At 44.0% G+C, this 18,637-nt stretch overlaps 1 protein-coding gene and 1 long non-coding RNA gene across 2 annotated transcripts in view; one reads left to right on the top strand and one right to left on the bottom strand.

The window, feature by feature from the left end:
- LOC140106409 (uncharacterized) overlaps positions 1–18,637 on the bottom strand; it is a 97,683-nt gene that overhangs the window by 3,534 nt on the left and 75,512 nt on the right. The window lies entirely within an intron of this gene.
- Positions 1–18,637, top strand: part of REEP3 (receptor accessory protein 3) — a 118,053-nt gene that overhangs the window by 88,071 nt on the left and 11,345 nt on the right. Inside the window, exon 6 of the mRNA XM_072130850.1 lies at positions 9,165–9,312. Coding sequence (XP_071986951.1) covers positions 9,165–9,312 — 148 coding nt within the window. The remainder of the gene's footprint in view (positions 1–9,164; positions 9,313–18,637) is intronic.

Raw genomic sequence — 18,637 nt, 5'->3', positions numbered from 1 at the left:
CAAAGTCAACCATGATAAACCAGGGGCACTTACTCATAGGTCCAGGCATCTAGACTATGGTAATCTTCTTATATATATTTTTTTTTATCCATAGTCTCCTTCCTTGTAAAATACACTTTTAAAATGATGCTAATGAGCCTGAATGGCTCTTAGTGGGGTGTTACCAGAGCCCCTCAGTGCTGCACATAGGCAGGGTCTCTACAAGAAGCAGAACATCTCTCTTTCTCCTCCCTTTTCCTGTGTAATCTAGAAGCAGCAGGAAGTGCAGGGGAGACCTGCTCTGCTCATTGTAACAGCCTGTGAATCAGCAGCACTGAGGGGCTCTGGAAACACCTGAGCCCTTCAGGCACATTGGCATAATTGCAAAAGTTGATTTTAGAAGGAATGAGGCCATCAATAACAAATAAGAATATTACCGCAGTCACGGTGCCTGGATCTATAAGTGTCCCTGGTTTATCATGATGGATTTTGATTCCAAATTTCCTTTAAAAGGAAATTTTTCGGGATGCTGCACGTAGTTTTTATGTATTCACACTTGCATGCCAGTGGTATGATTCTGCAATAGGATGTTATCTTCAATAACGCTAAAAATAATCAAATCTGGAGAGAATAGATTTACAAAAATGTGTAAATTGGGCTCGGGCGCGTCTGTGAGCATCATCCAAGCAGCTCTGCGCTCCATTGGCTTATAATTATTCACTCCCTATGCTGGCGCTTATTCCCTCCTTCTCCTCCTCCCTCTCATTATCTTGCCCGATACCCGGTGACGTCACGGAGGAGGAGGGAATAAGCGCCAGCAGGAGGATTGCATTATTGTAAGCGGACAGAGCAGCGAGCAGCTTGGATGATGCTCACAGATGCGCCCAAACCTAACTTACAAAATTTCATTAAAGTATTTTCTGCGGATTTGATCATTTTTAGCATTACTGAAGATAAGATCCTGTTTCATGCCGCCGGCGTGTAAGTGTGATTTACGTAAAACCTACCTGGGTCGAGTACTAGATTTCCTTTAAGAACCAACCTAAAGAACCCATCTTTGTAGTGTGCCTCTAGTTCATGGTGTCAGACTAAAAGTTCCCTGTTTATAATAGACACCAACAGATTATCGGAGCCCTTAAATAACGCTATATGTAATATACACAAGGTCACAGAACCTGTATTTGTGCTATTCAAAAGGAAGTCACTGGGGGGGGGGGGGGATTTATCACTGATTCTTAGCCAGAAATTTTTGTGCAATCTAATAATTTGCACCACCTCCACGCACACATAGGGCGTACAGGGGTGATGGCCAGTAGAATCTGCAGATTTTATGCTATCAAATTCCCCAATGGGCGGGTGACATGCCCTAATGTCGGTTGTATCCTACTTGCTTAGGCTAAATTTACACAACCGTTTGGGGGATCGTATATACGCTGTATATGGGCGCACAGTGCCGTACGGTGCAGCACTGTACCATCCCATACACATGTCCTATCTTTCCCCAGAATACGGTGCCATGCGCCATACATCGCTATTGAGAGGCGCTCATCCCCTCCTCCTCTCCCCGGCGCCAATGTGTAAAAACGCATGCGTTATCTACCAAGCTGCGTATACATGTGTATGGGGGAGTCAGGAGGAACCGCTGCTCTTTAACCACTTTCAAAGATGGCCAGTTCTTCCCAAATCAGATCATCATCAGGCATCTCAGATTAAAGACCCCATATTGTAAATTTACAAAAACACATTTATCTAGGAAGCAATACTGTCAGATTTCAGCTTAAGCCTAGAGAATTGAAAATAAAAACCGCTTGTTGCCCATTTTTTTTCATTCACTCATGGCACATGGCCATCACCTTTTGGTTTGGTCATCACAATGGATGTGTCTAAAAACTATATATGGTCTGAAAACTATGGTCTCGAAATTGGGTTACACTGGAGAAAAACAGCCCTAATTCCTAAAACCTCATTACCCAAGTCTTTGTTTCCGGTGTCTAATTGGAGAGTTCAATAATGGTAAACCATGGAAGACTCCGACAGATATTTCCATCGGTGATCTCGGAAGGTTGTAGGAGGAAATGTTTGTCCCTTATTAAATGACCTTTCTCTCTCTCTCTTTTCTCATTTTGCTGTCCTTGGCCAATATTCATTCAGCAATCTATCCACTGTCCTCCTTCAATCAAGTGAAGGTAAATAGTCACCAATTCTGAGCATGAACCATCCGCTTATACCGGTCTCCCACTACATAACTCACTAGCGGCAGCTTACTAAAATACAAATGACTGTACATGTGATGCTTACATTAGAATATTCGGATACATGACTATTGCGTTATTAATACATAGTAAATAATTTGACCTCTGCTTCTCTTGTAATCATTTTGCTTTTACTTTTTGTATTTGAAGTTTGTTATTGAAAAGTCCATTAATTACTGCTAATTGTCATCACAACATAACCAGTCTGGGGCGATTATTAGAGTCTCCTCATTAGGGTCGTATTTAAATGCAACCATGGGATGATTCCTGGTAATGGACGGGTGCCAAAAAATATCTTCCTCTACGCCGGCACAGCAACTACAACCCCCAATGCTGCAGATAACAGGTCCGGGGGTCCTTTCTCTGAAGGGAATGTTTTTGGAGGTTTTAAAGGGAACCGGTCACCAGAAGAGCCATTTTAGCACTCCCCCAGTCCCCACAGAGCATAGTACATACACTGCCAAAGTTTTTTTGTATTAAAAATTGGTTTTACAGAAAAAAAGATGTTATATTGTACCTTTCATTAGCATCTGCTGTGTGACTAGGCAGTTGCCCACCCTTGGGGAACAGCTCCTCCATGTGACCTTTTCAAATATATGAAAACGCCCATCACTTGGCTTAGCGACGCCCCCTGCTCCTCTACAGCCAATCCTGAGTGAGGGGAGTTATTCATATATTTGAAAAGGTCACATGTTTCCCAAGGGTGGGGGGGGGGAACTGCTCCTTTCCAGCCCCTCCCATTGTGCAACTGCCTAGTCACACAGCAGATGCTAATGAAAGGTACAATATAACATATCTTTTATTTTGTAAAACCAATTTTTTATACAAAAACACTTTGGCAGTGTATGTACTATGCTCTGTGGGGACTGGGGGAGTGCTAAAAATGGGTCTCCTGGTGACAAGTTATATAGTTCTTAAAGGGAACCTAATTGTGATAAGTCACAATTCACCTTAGAAATAAGGGTATGGGCACACATGGCTGCTCCCAAACTAAGTATTCAATATGGTTACATATATTTCATAGTCTAGTACCCAGAAGGAAAGCGGCGTCCTCATGCATTGTATCACATGCACAACACAGACACCTTGTAATTGGAAATGACTCATTTGTTTGCAAATTGCAGAAATTGGACTCTAAATGTCAGGTGGCAGCCTGTTATTTTCTACCTCGCTCACTGAGGCTTCATTAATTGAATATAATCACCAGGCTGAGTGTAAATAGAAATGGTGTGTGCTGTATTCTAGGGAACGGCTTCTGTCTCCTGCCCAGGGGTTGTATCTGCTTTTGAGCCGTAGCCTGCACTAAGATTAGCAATTTTCTAATTATTTGTTCTACATCAGAAATGGAAGTAAAGCATCGGACAAATTCTACCCACTGTGCTTCAAGTCCTTTTTGGTTTTGCTTATTTGAGGTTTGAGATCTAGAATGAAACCGCCAATAAACTATAGTAAAAGTAAAGGAGACTACCAATATGGCTGCCTTCATTACTATGTAAAACAAAATCGGCCTAAGGGGTCATTCACGCAGCCGTGTCTGCAAAAACCACATCTGTTTTCAGGGCTTTTCGTGCCAAAAAAAAAAAGATGATGGTTTACAAAAATTACATGGCAAAACTCCTGGTTCCCCACCAGCATGCGAGGAAAAGAACTGCTGCACATTAAGGTCATCGGTTTATTTTGCCGACCCATTGACTTTGCACATTGTCCGTTGTCTGCAAAAATAGGATATGCTCCAATTTTTTTTTCCAACTGAAAACAAACACGTAGAGTAAAAATGGCCACTATGCTATTATTGGAAATTTTAGATGGCGTAGTGAGAAACTGAGGTGTGAATAAGCCTTTAGCGTCCAGAGATTGGGGACATAATTGGTTAAAGGAAATCAACCTCCAGAACAGCCCTTTAAAAGTGTAGACAATTACATTGCGGGGCAGTCATTTTTACTAAAATAAGGATTACAAAGTATGCAAATGAACCTTAGGGGCTTAGCGTTGCATTATCAGAGCCCCTTCTCTGCTGATGTCAGCCGCTTTCAGGACTTCCCGCATATGCGTGCTATTATCCCCCATTGTGCAGTCGATCCACTGGCTGGAGAAAGGAGGGTGTAGGCAGAGAGTAAGCAGAAGAGTAGTGTGTATAAATAAAAGATGGTGGAGCGCGGAGGGGCTCTGATGATGCAATGCTGAGCCCTTCAGGCTCATTTGCAGATTTGTTAAACCCGATGGTACATTTCCTTTAAAGAGAACCCGTCACCAGCGGGATGCCTGTTAAACCCTTAAACATACCTTATAGGGTGTAGTAAGTGTTGTCCAAGCATGTCCTTATAACGATGGTGTGCTAGCCGCATGCCGAAATTACTTATATTCCAAGTCCGCTACCAGTCAGGGGGGCAGGCTTCGGGGTCGAGAAGTCAAGCGTGCGCCCAGCCTTCGGCCAGCTGAGTCATCAAAACTCCGCCTTAATTTCTCTTTTCAGCCGACAGCGAGGTGCGCATCTTGCCGTGCATGCAAGGTGCACGTTTCTCCCTCCAGATACACGCAGGGCTGGAGTTGCGATACTAAACACACTGCAAGTGTCAGAGATTTCGGATGAGATCGCAGAGGACGGGGAGACGCTGGAGGCAGGGCAGGAATCGGCTGAAAAGAGAATTGTAGGCAGAGTTTTGATGACGCACCTGGCTGGAGTCTGGGTGCATGCTTGACTACTCAACCCCAAAGCCCAACCCCCCGACTGGTAGCCGACTTGGAACATAAGTTGTTATTTCAGCTTGCGGCCTGCACACCATCGTTATAAGGACCTACATGGACAACATTTACTACACCCTATAACAGTGATGACGAACCTTTTGGAGACTTAGTGCCCAAGCTACAACCAGAACCCACTTATATTTCGCAAAGTGCCAACATGACAATTTAAGCAGTAACTTATTGATCCCTGCTGTATCACAGGTTTTAATCGTATTGGTGTCCTAAGTTCACCAAAACAATAGAAAGATGGAGAAATATGGATTGTAGCTTCCCTCAAGGGTCCCCTGAAAAGGAAGAATCAGGGGACCTAGAGCCAGGCACTTAAATGACAATCCATCTCTATCCACACCTTCTCACTCCACCTGTAGTCCTGACAGCCAAGGATGTCATTTTAAAATAGCACTGGGCATGCCAAGTTATGGGCTATATTGGACTACAGGAGAAAGCCTTGAGTCAATCTTGCAAACTCTGTGTTGGGGTGAAGCCCTGGGTGCCCACAGAAAGGGCTCCGAGTGCCACCTCTGGCACCCGTACCATAGGTTCGCCACCACTGCCCTATAAGTTATCTTTAGGGGTTTAACAGGTGTCCCGCTGGTGACAGGTTCCCTTTAAGGTCCCTTTTACAGGATTGGTATAAAAAACCGGTCAAAGCCAAAAGTAGAATCTATGCAGAAAGTGTAATGGAAACTTTGCATCTCTTCCCTGGTCCCCATTCTTTTTGTCTACAAAAATGTGTGCCAAATAATTAGCTACAATTTCACTATTGTGGTCATTAGTTCCTGAAACCAAACTTGTACGTCCAAGCCTCAAAATAGCGATATTCATTTTTTTGCCTTTACTGAACACATAGCAAAAACAGCCATATGCATGTTGCCCTATAGGTGGGGATGGTTTATTAGTTATCGGCTAGTTTTTTTTTTAGGTTTTTATTATAAGACTGAGTTTTTCCTTTCTAAAATGACTTGTGGCTTTGTAACAGGTCCCGGTGCTCGCACAGATAATTTACTGTAATTTGCATTCCATATTACACTGGAGGGCTCATAGCTGAATGCACAGACTGGAGTCACACAAATTATTCTTTAAGTAAACATGAAAGCGAACGAAACACAAAGCATCTGCCCTCAATGGCGCCGTTAATATTCTGTACAGTTTTGTGAAAACCAAGCATCAACTATTCCGTCTCAACATCCCTTAATTGTATTACAGGTTATTTTTCACCCCCATACTACATCTACAGCTGTCACTGTATGTTATTGGGCTCTGAATGCAAATTAATAATTAAGCTTAAATTTGTTTGTGTTCTGGGTCCGCTATTATCTATAATCTCGCTCGTTTAAGGACATTAAGGCAAAAGCAAAAGACTTTGAAAGTAGTAAACATGGCAACCAGGTCTTGTCATATATTATAGTGTTATAAAAGAGATCCGCCAGATCTACTGTAATTCACTCATTTATAGGGAAATTGTGTAAAAGCAAAGCCAGAGATGCTGAAATGTATTGACTGTATCCGGCCACGGGGTCCGCCACTAATGTCACCCACCTGTAGAAGACAAACATCATGTGAGGTGTTCAGAAGATACATAGATGCTTCTAGTACATACAATGGGGGGCGGGGGGAGTATTTAGTCAGCCACCGATTGTGCAAGTGCTCCCACGTAATAGGATGAGAGGCCTGGACTTGACATCATAGGTAGATCTCGACTATGAGGGACAAAATGTGAAAACAAATTCGGAAAATCACATTGTCTGTCTGATTTTTAAAGAATTTATTTGCAAATTATGGTGGAAGATAATTGGTCATTTGGTAGGTTGATTAAATTCGGAGCCCCAAGGGGACAGGGAACGATTTGGCAAGGTCTGTGCAGCGCTGCGGAATCTGTTGGCGCTTTATAAATAAGTTATTTTTATTATTTGGTCAATAACAAAAGTTCAATTCTATACCTTGTTACATATCTTTTGTTGGCAATGACCAAGGTCGAACATTTTCTGTAAGTCTTCACAAGGTTGGGGTTGTTGGCCCATTCCTCCATGCAGATCTCCTCTAGAGGAGTGATACTTTGGGGCCGTTGCTGGGCAACACAGACTTTCAATTCCTTCCAAAGGTTTTCTATGGGGTTGAGATATGGGGACTGGCTAGGCCACGTAGCCCCCCCGCCCATGCATCACCGTTGATATGGTGGACTTTGCATGCAGCTCCTCATTCACTCTCCTCCAAACACGACGAATTGTGTTTCTACCTAATAGTTCTACTTTTGTTTCATCTGACTATATGACATTCTCCCAATAGTCCTCTGGGAACATCCATATGCTCTCTAGCAAACTTTAAATGGGCCCGGATATGTACCGGCTTAAGCAGGGGGACACGTCTGGCACTGCAGGATCTGAGTCCCTGGTGGTGTAGTGGGTTACTGACTGTAGCGTTTGTTACGTTGGTCCCAGCTTTCTGCAGGTCAGTATTTAGTTTCCCCTGTTTGGTTCTTAGATTTTTGCTCACCATTCATGATGATTTTGAAGCCACGTGGTGAGATCTTGTGTGGAGCTCCTGATCGAGGGAGATTATCAGTAGGTCTTCCATTTTCTAATTATTGCTCCCACATTGGGTTCTTCACACCAAGCTGCTTTAATATTGCATATTGCAGTCCTCGTAGCCTGGTGTAGGTCTACAATTTGGTTTCCAGTGTCCTTCGACAGCTCTTTGGTCTTCACAATAGTGGAGTTTGGAGTGTGACTGTTTGAACGTATCAGTATAAAAGACACTTGTCCACAACCACAAATCGGTTTACCACGTACATTGTTACTGTTAATGTGAGGAGGACAGAGGAGCCTCTTACAGAAGAAGTTACAGGTCTGTGAGAGCCACAAATCTTGTTGGTTTCTAGGTGACAAAATACTTATTTTCCACCATAGTTGAGGTCTTCCTATCATGTCAATTCCAGGCATCTCCCATCTGTCTAAGTGGAAGAACTTGCACAATTGGTGGCTGACTAAATACTTTTCCCAACTGTAAAATGAGCACTTTTTGTTTAAGAACTTACTTGAAGAGTTTTTGGTAAGTGAATGTTTAGGATATGGTTACAGTATGTTCAGTGGCTTTCTTAAACTTTTGCTCTTTTTTGTCTTCCTTTTTATTGTGGTGTGATAAACCACAATGGTGTTTCAGGTGTGAAACAGAGCACAAGATACTGACTGTTCACATAGTGACAGTACCATATACGTTTTCCACACAATAGTCCATAAGAGGAATCTTGTGTAGGAATTATCTAGGCTACTAAAGATGCAGAACTTCTTACATTGTTTAACTTGAGTCTGTCTGTCATGATAATGCATCATGATAAACCAGGGACACTTAAATTACATTCACACAAAATGTAGGCCGGGCATACGTTCGGCGAACTGGAGAGCAGGGGTGGTGACCCCTCCGGTTTCCATAGGGATGCATGGTGCCGTAACACGGGGAAAGATGGGACATGTCTGTCGCCTTTTACACGGCGGTACAGTGCCGGACGTGTGCTCCACCATATCACTCCACACGCCCATTGCCGTCTATGGGGGACGTATGTATGGCCGCCAGCTTGCCCCCGACATTGTGTGAATGTAGTGTAACTCGTAGATCCAGGCACCGTGACTGTGGTAATTTTTTTATGTGTTATCCATGGCCTCCTTCCTTCTAAAACACAAGCTCCACAGGCTGTTACTCTATCTCGCCCTCTTTTTCTGCCGACCGTTTTCCCATAGCAGCACACAGTGAGAGGGGGAAGTGCACAGAGGGGGCTCTGGTAGAGTCCTTACGGCTCATTTGCATAATTTTCTATGTTGATTTTTTTAGAAAGGAGGCGGCCATGGATAACAAATATATAAGAAGATTACTACAGTCATAGTGCCTGGATCTATGCGTTAGTGTCCCTGTTTTATCAATTTGGATTTTTAAGTGAGTTCTTACTGTTATTATTCATGACTATGAATCCTCATTTCCGCAAACTTCACCTCAACTGAAACCGCGACACTGTTCTCCACACAGAACGGCAGGGGAGGGGTCACATCTACCAAAGTACGAATCTCTCCACCAATTCAGACACACGGATTGCCTATACTTGTTTTTCTCGTTGCCTTTTGTATGCTGCTCCATACAGATACGTTGGGTAATGGCTGCACAATGTCTGACGTGTACCTTGTCTGTGTCCTTGCTCAGGGCCAAGGGGCCATAACAGAACGGCTGAGAAGTTTCAGTATGCATGACCTGACTGCAATACAAGGCGACGAGACCGCCGGCAGCAGACTCTATCCATCTCTACCCGATGCACAGAAGAAACCCAAAAATGCCGGAGGTGACGGATCTGGTAAGTTGCTTTTTATGATCCAATTCTTTTTTCTTCAAATGTCATGCCATACGCTTCATAGTGGCAGTGCAAGGTATTGCAGGTTTAATGGAAATTGGTGGGTTTTTTGGAAAGGGTGTATTTTGCCAATTGTGTCCTCTGTGCATACACTGGTTTTGTGGTTGTTTGGTTAATTCTTTAGTGTTACGCTTCTTGTTTTTGTAGTGGTTGTCTTGTATGTCGTCTCGGTATTTCAGTTTTGTGTAACTGCTCAGATTTTTTTGGATATACTGTATTTTACAGCAATTTTTAGATCTGCGTCGAAAAATATACTTCCATCTTTACATACTACATTCATATACCGCATTTATTGTGGGCTAGGACATGTTAAATACTTTTTAACACAATCTATGTTATGTTGGATTTTCAGTTTGCAGCATTTTGCTTTGGAAAAAGTGCTGCATTGTGTGATATTATTATACACTAATGAGTAGAAGCAAAAAAATAGAGCAATAAATCATTATAAAAGTCCATAGGATTCTGTCATTTCAAAGGGTTTTGACTTAATGGGGCACATTTACTTACCCGTCCCGTCGCGACCCTTCGAGGTGCGTTGTCCAACGAGGATTCTGTGCTGCCACGAGTCACTAAGATCGTGCGTCCAATTTCCTGCATGAGTCGCTTCCCCGCTCAGGTCCTCCGAAGTTCACCTTCTTCTTCCCGGTGCATGTGAGTGCTTGGTCTTGCGACACAATTTTGAAAGTTAAATTCCGTGGTATGTCCACTTAGTCTGAATCAGTCGGGTTGTCCGACGGCCACACCTCCCGATTTGTATCGCATGAAAGTCGTTGCAATTGCGCCAAAATCCGATTGCGTGCGCCAAAAACCCCAGTTAAATGCGATGCAAAACGGAAAAAGTCGGGAAACCCGACGAAAATTTGATCCGCGGACCCTTAGTAAATGTGCCCCAATGTCATTGCTCTGCCCATTGGTTGCATTTACAGAGAAATGTTGTTTATGGGCTGGAGGCAGAAGGCTGAAGGGGACCGTGTAACTTTTACCTTGGTTATCTCCATATACAAGCTTTAGGAGGGTTAAGCTATAACAGATTTGGGGCCATATCTATATAACACTGTCGGTCTAGTGATCCAAAATTTTGCTCCCACAATGGATCCGAAAAAATGGGATTGTTTTGAAGCGTTTTTTTGGTGCACAATCCCCGAAATTATTGCAATCACTGGCAAACCAACAATTGCGGTGGAGTTGTCTGGCCACTGTGTACTCCGCTATAACTTGCTAATGTTTATCGTTTAACGTTTTTGCCCAAATCTATGCCAGACACGGTCTAAGCCTCTGGATGTGGGGTGGGGCTTCCATCGGCATATGATAAATTCCCCCCAATGTTTTATGGATTCAGTCTATATTTTGTTGCAGAAGATACTATACAGATATTGAGGATTAAATTGTAACCTCTTGTGAAATGACTCTTTGCAGGACACTAATGGTATATGGAGAAGACCCTTATATTATGTATTGGATCAGAGCATAATCTGTACAGCTCAAGATCCATTAATAATTGTTAGAGAAAATCTACCATCAATATCCATCATGATAAACCAGGGACATTACTCATAGATCCAGACACTGTGACTGTGATAATCTTCTTATATTCGTTATCCATGGCCTCCTACCTTTAACTTATTAAATTATACGAAATAGCTTTTGTGGGTCTTAACAGAGCCCCTCAGTGCTGCAGATTCGTAGGCTGTTACAATGAGCAGAACACGTCTCTCCCAACCCCCTGCTCTCTCCCTTCCAGCAACTGGGAGACGTGAGTAAAGCTCTGCTCATTGTAACAGCCTAAGAAGCTGCAGCAGGGAGGGGGCTCTTGAAACACCCACCAAAACCCTTCAGTCTCATTTAGAATAATTATAAAAATGTGATTTTTAGACGGAAGGAGGTCATAGATAACAAATCTAAGAACATTGCATTACCACAGTGCCTGGATCTATGAGGAAGTGTCCCTGGTTTATCCATGATGGATTTTGATGGTAAATTTCATGGTTAAAAAGGAAAATCTATCATCTCTGGCCAGTCCATACAATGTTACAGACGGTAGTAAGGGGTTGTAGGGTGGCATTGGCATTGTTGTGGCTGCACAGATTGCACCACTGGTATGTTTCCCCCCTGATCCCTGGTATGTCATCTCCTAATTTTTTGGATGGTTTATAAATTCTATATAAAGTGTTTCCTAGGGGTACGGTTATTGTTCAATAATTCTTCCCTTAAAAGGGCACCTACCACCCCGATTCTACCTATAAAGGTAGAAGGGGTGGTAGGTGGATGAATGGGACATGAGGATAGCCCTTTTTGGGCTAATCCTCACGTCCCGGGTGTCTTTTAGAAAATTTATTGCAGGCATATGCAAATTTTTTTATGCGGCTACTGGGGCGTGGAGTAGCCGGACATGAGGCTACTAGTCGCGGCTACTCCAGGCCCCAGTAGCCACGTTACTCCGCCTACCATTTAATCTTCGTCGCGCGGCCGCGGCTCCGGGGCTTGCACAGAAGGCCACAGATGCCGGGGGACTCGGTAGCTGCGCGCCGAAGATTAAATGGTAGGCGGAGTAACGTGGCTACTGGGGCCTGGAGTAGCCGCGACTAGTAGCCTCATGTCCGGCTACTCCACGCCCCAGTAGCCGCATAAAAAAATTTGCATATGCCTGCAATAAACTTTTCTAAAAGACACCCGGGATGTAAGGATTAGCCCAAAAAGGGCTATCCTCATGTCCCATTCATCCACCTACCACCCGTTCTACCTTTTATAGGTAGAATCGGGGTGGTAGGTGGCCACTAATGATACAATTACCATAAAAAGATGGTATGCCCCATTTCCGTGGCACGCGTGACCGTGGCCTCAGCCAAGCACCTGGCTGCTAACTTTTACCGCAGCAAGAAAACAAAGTCCTCCTTTATAATATATAATCACACAGCGTGTTAATCTCAACATAATTTGCAGAATGTCTGCCTGATATATTGCGATTTTATCCCCCAGACACTTGAGTATCTAGCAAGCTTCACGGTGATAGAATACAATGTAGAAGATGTGAATTCATAAGCAAGGAGAGAGAAAAAAAAAGAAGATAAAAAGATTTCAGAGAAGCAAGTCTGGAAATCGTTCAGCGCGGGGCAGACATGACTACAATACACAATGTGCCGCTAGTCTACCAGGAATTATAATAGTACACGCCGAGCGCCTCATCCCTGCAAAATGGGAAATCTGAGGCTTCCATAAAATTAAAACAGATTTTTTTTTATTTTTCCAGTTAGTCACCATAGACGATATTACCAGTAAATAGCTATGCGTTAGTAATGGAAAAAAAAAATCGTACGTTCACCGCAGGGACGGTGGTTTCATCAAGTTGAAACGATTCATATGGGTATTGTAATCCAAATAATTTCGGACGTTTCATAATAATCCGTGTGTTCATAGATGTGATGTCGAACGGTTTGTTTTGAAAAGAGACAGGAAGTAGGAAATAATATAATCCAGATGTCTGCGTTATCCGAGGATTGCAGCGCGCCAATGTAGGACGCTTGTGCCACCTAATGGCTGGTGATGGAATATCCTCCTAATACGGACGGGATACGAGCATTCTAAGAATAGCCCTGCATTCCATAACTTTATGGTGGGGATTCTAATCTTCATTCATGGCCTTCCCTTTTATTTTAGCTGCTGTTCTTCCTCATAAGAGATTTATTTTTGCAAGGTGACCCTGAGACAACACTGAACACCAGAGAACATGTACGAGTAATTATTTGAAGGCATGTCTGATTTTAACAATCCATTTAGTTCGGACCACCCAAAATGAGTCTTTGTAATTCCCCTCTTGTACCACCAAAGAGGATAATTAAAAGAGAACCCGTCAGGCAAATTAACCCCCTCAACTAAATATATTTTCATAAACTGCCATTAGAAAGCATTGCATCTATCCCTTGTAAATGACCTGTGAGATGTCCAATGAGTCATTAGCATATTCAAGCTGTCCAGCTTATTCATGAGAGGGAGGTGCAGCCACACCCCCAGTGCTTGACTGACAGTCTGTATAATGATGTGAGATGTAATGGCTTTTCCATGTGCTTCCTGGTGCTGGTGCCCCCTGCAGCCTGTATGTGTATGAGATACTCCTATACACATGACTGACAGCCTGTATAATGGTGTGAGGTCTAATGGTGTAATGGCTCCTCCATGTGCTTCCTGGTGCTGGCACCCCCTGCAGCCTGTATGTGAATGAGATAATCCTATACACATGACTGACAGCCTGTATAATGGTGTTATCTCTCCTCCATATACTTCCTGGTGCTGGAGCCCCCTACAGCCTGTGTGTGTAGAGGAGAGATCCAACAGCTCCAGGCTGCAGCCATGTTATAGCAGGACATGTCAGGTACTTGTGTAGCTGATGTCTGTTCACACTTGTGTATAGCAGAACACAGCATGTCAGCAGATAAAGCACAGACACCAGCAATGCTTTACTATACATTACACACAGACATGAGCAGGGGGAGGAGAGGGGAGGGGTAACAAGGGTGACATCACTGCCTCTGTCCATGTGACCAGCCTCATTTACATAATAAAGAAAATATGATTTTATAATGAATAATGTATGAAATAACTAGATAAAGGCTGGGATGGGATACTTGTGAGCTGCTCTAACAGGTAGTAGTGACAGGACAAGTGACACAGACCTGATGACAGGTGTCCTTTAAGCCACACCAACAAGGTGACATCTGTGTAATGCACATAACATGTCACTTCCTCCAGACCAAGGGGAAACCATCAGTGCTTCTGTCCTAAGCTGGGGACCTGCATCCACTAACTCACAATTCTTTGGTTTAATGAGCTCTTAAGCAAAACTTCCCAAAATGTGTATTCAATCTTTGTATTATAATGTCTGGAAGGTTCCGCAGAAAGTTTTTTAGGGAAACGGTCATTATTTGTAACCATATAAAACTGCAGATGGTGTTAAGTAGCAGCCTTGGGAATGTGTTTGCGTGTAGTAGCAGCAGCAGCACTTTGAAAAATGCATGAAGATCCCAGACTTGTAGCTGGACTCAAAGCAATCTAGGGCACTGCTGTGTGAGATCTAGTCATTGTACCGCTTTAGCAGCCCCGCTCTCCTCTGGGCCCTAGCAGCCCCGCTCTCCTCTGGGCCCTAGCAGCCCCGCTCTCCTCTGGGCCCTAGCAGCCCCGCTCTCCTCTGGGCCCTAGCAGCCCCGCTCTCCTCTGGGCCCTAGCAGCCCCGCTCTCCTCTGGGCCCTAGCAGCCCCTGTTTGAATACAGTTAATTAGGAGGGAGGACAATGCAGAAGTACAGAATAGATCTCGCACCCCAAATCTCTTCTGCTTGTACTGTACATCACAAGGTGCTAACCCCAGTGGCCATCCTACTGAAAGTACACAGTACCTACCCATGAGGGCCCAATGTAAGTGGTGCAGGGGGCTGGCTGGCTATATACCAGAGGGGAATGGGCTGTCTGACTAGCTATATACTAGAGGGGCATGGGCTGGCTATATACTAGAGGGGCATGGGCTGGCTATATACCAGAGGGGAATGGGCTGTCTGACTAGCTATATACTAGAGGGGCATGGGCTGACTGGCTATATACTAGAGGGGCATGGACCTGCTCGCTATCTACTAGAGGGGCATGGGCTGGCTATATACTAGAGGGGCATGGGCTGTCTGACTAGCTATATACTAGAGGGGCATGGGCTGACTGGCTATATACTAGAGGGGCATGGACCTGCTCGCTATCTACTAGAGGGGCATGGGCTGGCTATATACCAGAGGGGCATGGGCTGACTGGCTAGCTATATACTAGAGGGGCATGGGCTGACTGGCTATATACTAGAGGGGCATGGGCTGACTGGCTATATACTAGAGGGGCATGGGCTGACTGGCTATATACTAGAGGGGCATGGGTTGACTGGCTATATACTAGAGGGGCATGGGCTGACTGGCTATATACTAGAGGAGCATGAACCTGCTCGCTATCTACTAGAGGGGCATGGGCTGGCTGGCTATATACTGGGTGGAGTCTGTGACCAATGCATTTTCCACCCTCGGCTTATACTTGAGTCAATAAGTTTTTCCATTTTTTTGGTGTTAAAATTAGGTGCCTTGGCTTATACTCTGGTTGGCTTATACTTGAGTATTTACTGTATATTATACCCATGTACCAGGGATTTATTCTCATTAAAAAACAGCGTCTCTTCAGTCAGATAGCAGATGCATATCCCCAGCTGGATCGGGAGCAGTAGCAGTGTTGCCCGGGAAGGTGATGACACAAGTGACACAATAAATCTGTGTTGCTCAAAGCAAACCTTCATAATTGGGTGCAGTAGGGTGGGAGGTAGATTTCTGTGGATATTTATATGGCAGTATTATGGACGCATGGCGAGGACGTGTAATCAGCAATCCTCCGGCTATAGTACTGGATGTGCTCGCTTCTTCTAAGCAGATTAATGCTGTAATGATTGGAGCGTGAAGAGCCCTTGTTCTCTCTGTTCTCCTGAGAAACCTCCAGTGAGAAGGAAACTTTTAGTATTCTGGCTCTGAATAATCATGAGATTGACTTAAAAAATGAGAAATTGTCACACAATCGTTAATGGTAGAGAGGAAGAATCCTTTCATGTTCCTTCTAGACGTACATTCACACTATGCAGTAATGATGCAGTAATTCAAGCCTCACAATACAGGGCAGCCCATTGTCTTACCACTGCTTGTAAATGCATGTCCCCAATGTGCACCCTCATATAAGAAGTGCAGAAAACCTAAGCCAGGCCGGGGGGGGGGGGGGGGTAGAACTACCTCTTAGCCTTAGAAAGGTGTACAAGTTTCCAAAAACATCATATAAGCTGCTAAAAATACAAGGTTCTAGAACAGGTCCAACATCGCTACAACTTGGGAACCTAATCTAGAGAACAGGAATCCTACTTCAACACTACATAGTATATGTAGCTCGTTATTGACGGATAAACCGAGCCATTCCGGTTCAATGATACATATTTTAACACCACACATTAAAAGGAACATTGAATTCCATGTGCAGAGTCTGTAGGGAGGAGCATGACTCTCTAGGAATACAATGAATATGACTCATGCCCCTCCCTTCTGGCCCCGCACCATGTATTATTCAGTGAATTAGATTCGCCGGGAGTGTTCCTTATATTTGTTATCCATGGCCTCCTCCTTTCCAAAATCGTTGATTAAAATTATGCAAATAAGCCTAAAGGGCTCTAGGGGTTTTTTCGAAAGCCCCTACGTGCTGTAGCTTCAACAGCTGTTAAACTGTGTCGCTGAATTATCATCGTTCATTTTGATGGTAGATATCCTGTAAAGTAGCAGAACTTCAATGGTTAATTTCCGCTTTCTACCACACTTGAAGAAGTGTTTAAACCATAGATTCATCTTACTATCCCCCGGCTTCTGTTAGTCTTGGCTTTCGTAAATGTTTTATCTTCCCTTTAGAAAGTTTCACTCTTCCAAGTACAACAAGGCAATGGCCTGTGAAAAATCTGTTTATCCAAGACAGACCAAAGAGCTGTCCGGCTGTATGTGTCTCATTCCAGCGCGTCTAGTCTCTTGTACGGAGGATATCCAAATACAGCATACCATCGCCTCCTATAAAGAATATCTCCGAGGCGCTTCCAAGCCATGCATATACATATATGGAGTGAGGGAGTCTGTTTAACTCCACTGTCCTCACCCTGTGACTAGTTCCAGATTTTACTTTCCTTATTAATGTAAATTATAGTACACGGCTGCCAAGTGTCCCCGACGTCCACACATTGAGCTGTATTTTTTTTTCAACCTTGTCCCCAAAAACAATGGGGCACATTTACTTACCCGTCCCGTCGCGATCCTCAAGGTGCGTTGTCCAACGAGGATTCGGAGCTGCCGTGATTCACTAAGAGCGTGCGTCCAATTTCCTGCATGTGTCACTTCCCCGCTGAGGTCCGCCGGAGTTCACCTTCTTCTTCCCGGTGCATGTAAGTGCATTGTCTTGCAACACAATTTTGAATGTTAAATCCCGCGCGTTGTCCGAATCCGTCAGATCGTCAGACGCGCCCCCCCCCCCGATTTGTGTCGCCTGAAAGCCTGTGCCGATGCGCCAAAATCTGATCACGTGCAACAAAAAGCCCTTCAAAATGCGGCGCACATTGGAAATCATTGGATATTCCGACGATAGTGCGGTCCGTGGACCCTTAGTAAATGTGCCCCATTGTGTTTAGCAGTCTATTATCAGCGGCCATCATTAACCCTGTCTGATGAAACCTAGAGCCGAGTCTGTGATGTGGAAAGTTATGTTTTCTTATTCCATTGCTACTTATAATAAACCAAATTATTCTTAAAGGGACAGAAAACGGCTAGTGACAAGAAGTGCCGGGCAGACTGCCATAGTATTACAGAGATGGTGCCCAGAAAAATAAATCTACCCGCAGAATATGGGCTTTAACTTAGGCTGCATTCACGTTGTGATTTTTGAATACGTTTATCCTGACGTATACAATGAACCTGTCCACAGACTGAGGCCTCTCTTTGTCGTCTCCATCTGCACAAGAAACTGGAAACAGACTAAAAAGCGCAGCAAGCTACTTCTTTCCATCCTGCTTAGAGATGTATATGCTAAGCAGTGAACATTATGGCCTATGGGAGATGGATGCAACTGTATGGCATCCATCCCTGGCCTTCGCTGAGCGTACACGGAGAATTTCCACAGTGATGTAACTGTCCATATAGGAACAATTACAACACCCTTAACATAGGCGGCTGCTTCAGATGTTCACTTCTCCTCCCGCTTTCAGGGGAGAGGGGTGGAGGACTTATCCCCCTGTATGTGCATACAGTGGGATACATTGTAGCCCGACCTATGCTTACAAAGTCAGGCTCAATGCTGAGGATGAACCTAGCCATGCTATGAGCTGCCTCATGCCTCCATAAGAGTTTATGTACATTCAAGCATAAATGTGTGTTGTGATTGGTTTTTTGGATAGATCGCTCAATACTTCAATACTTGATTAATTATTTTAATTGGTTAATGGGGGCCAGAACCACATACCCCAGGTGAGAATCTTTCCAATAAACCTTATATCTGTGTAGTCACCTCTCATGGATTTTGCTAAACAATAACTGAGGAAAGAATTGAGATGGGAACTGGCACTTGATACTTTAATTTAGAAAGTTGACCATCAGCTGCCAAGTGTTGTCCTCTTCTTAATTCCTATCAGCACCCAGCGAAGCTAAGTAAATCTTTAGTGTTCTTTTAGACAAAATTCAGCAAACGTGT

The sequence above is a fragment of the Engystomops pustulosus genome, chromosome 11, assembly GCF_040894005.1.
Source record: "Engystomops pustulosus chromosome 11, aEngPut4.maternal, whole genome shotgun sequence".
Taxonomy (NCBI): Eukaryota; Metazoa; Chordata; class Amphibia; order Anura; family Leptodactylidae; genus Engystomops; species Engystomops pustulosus.
This window is presented reverse-complemented; position numbering and strand designations above follow the sequence as displayed.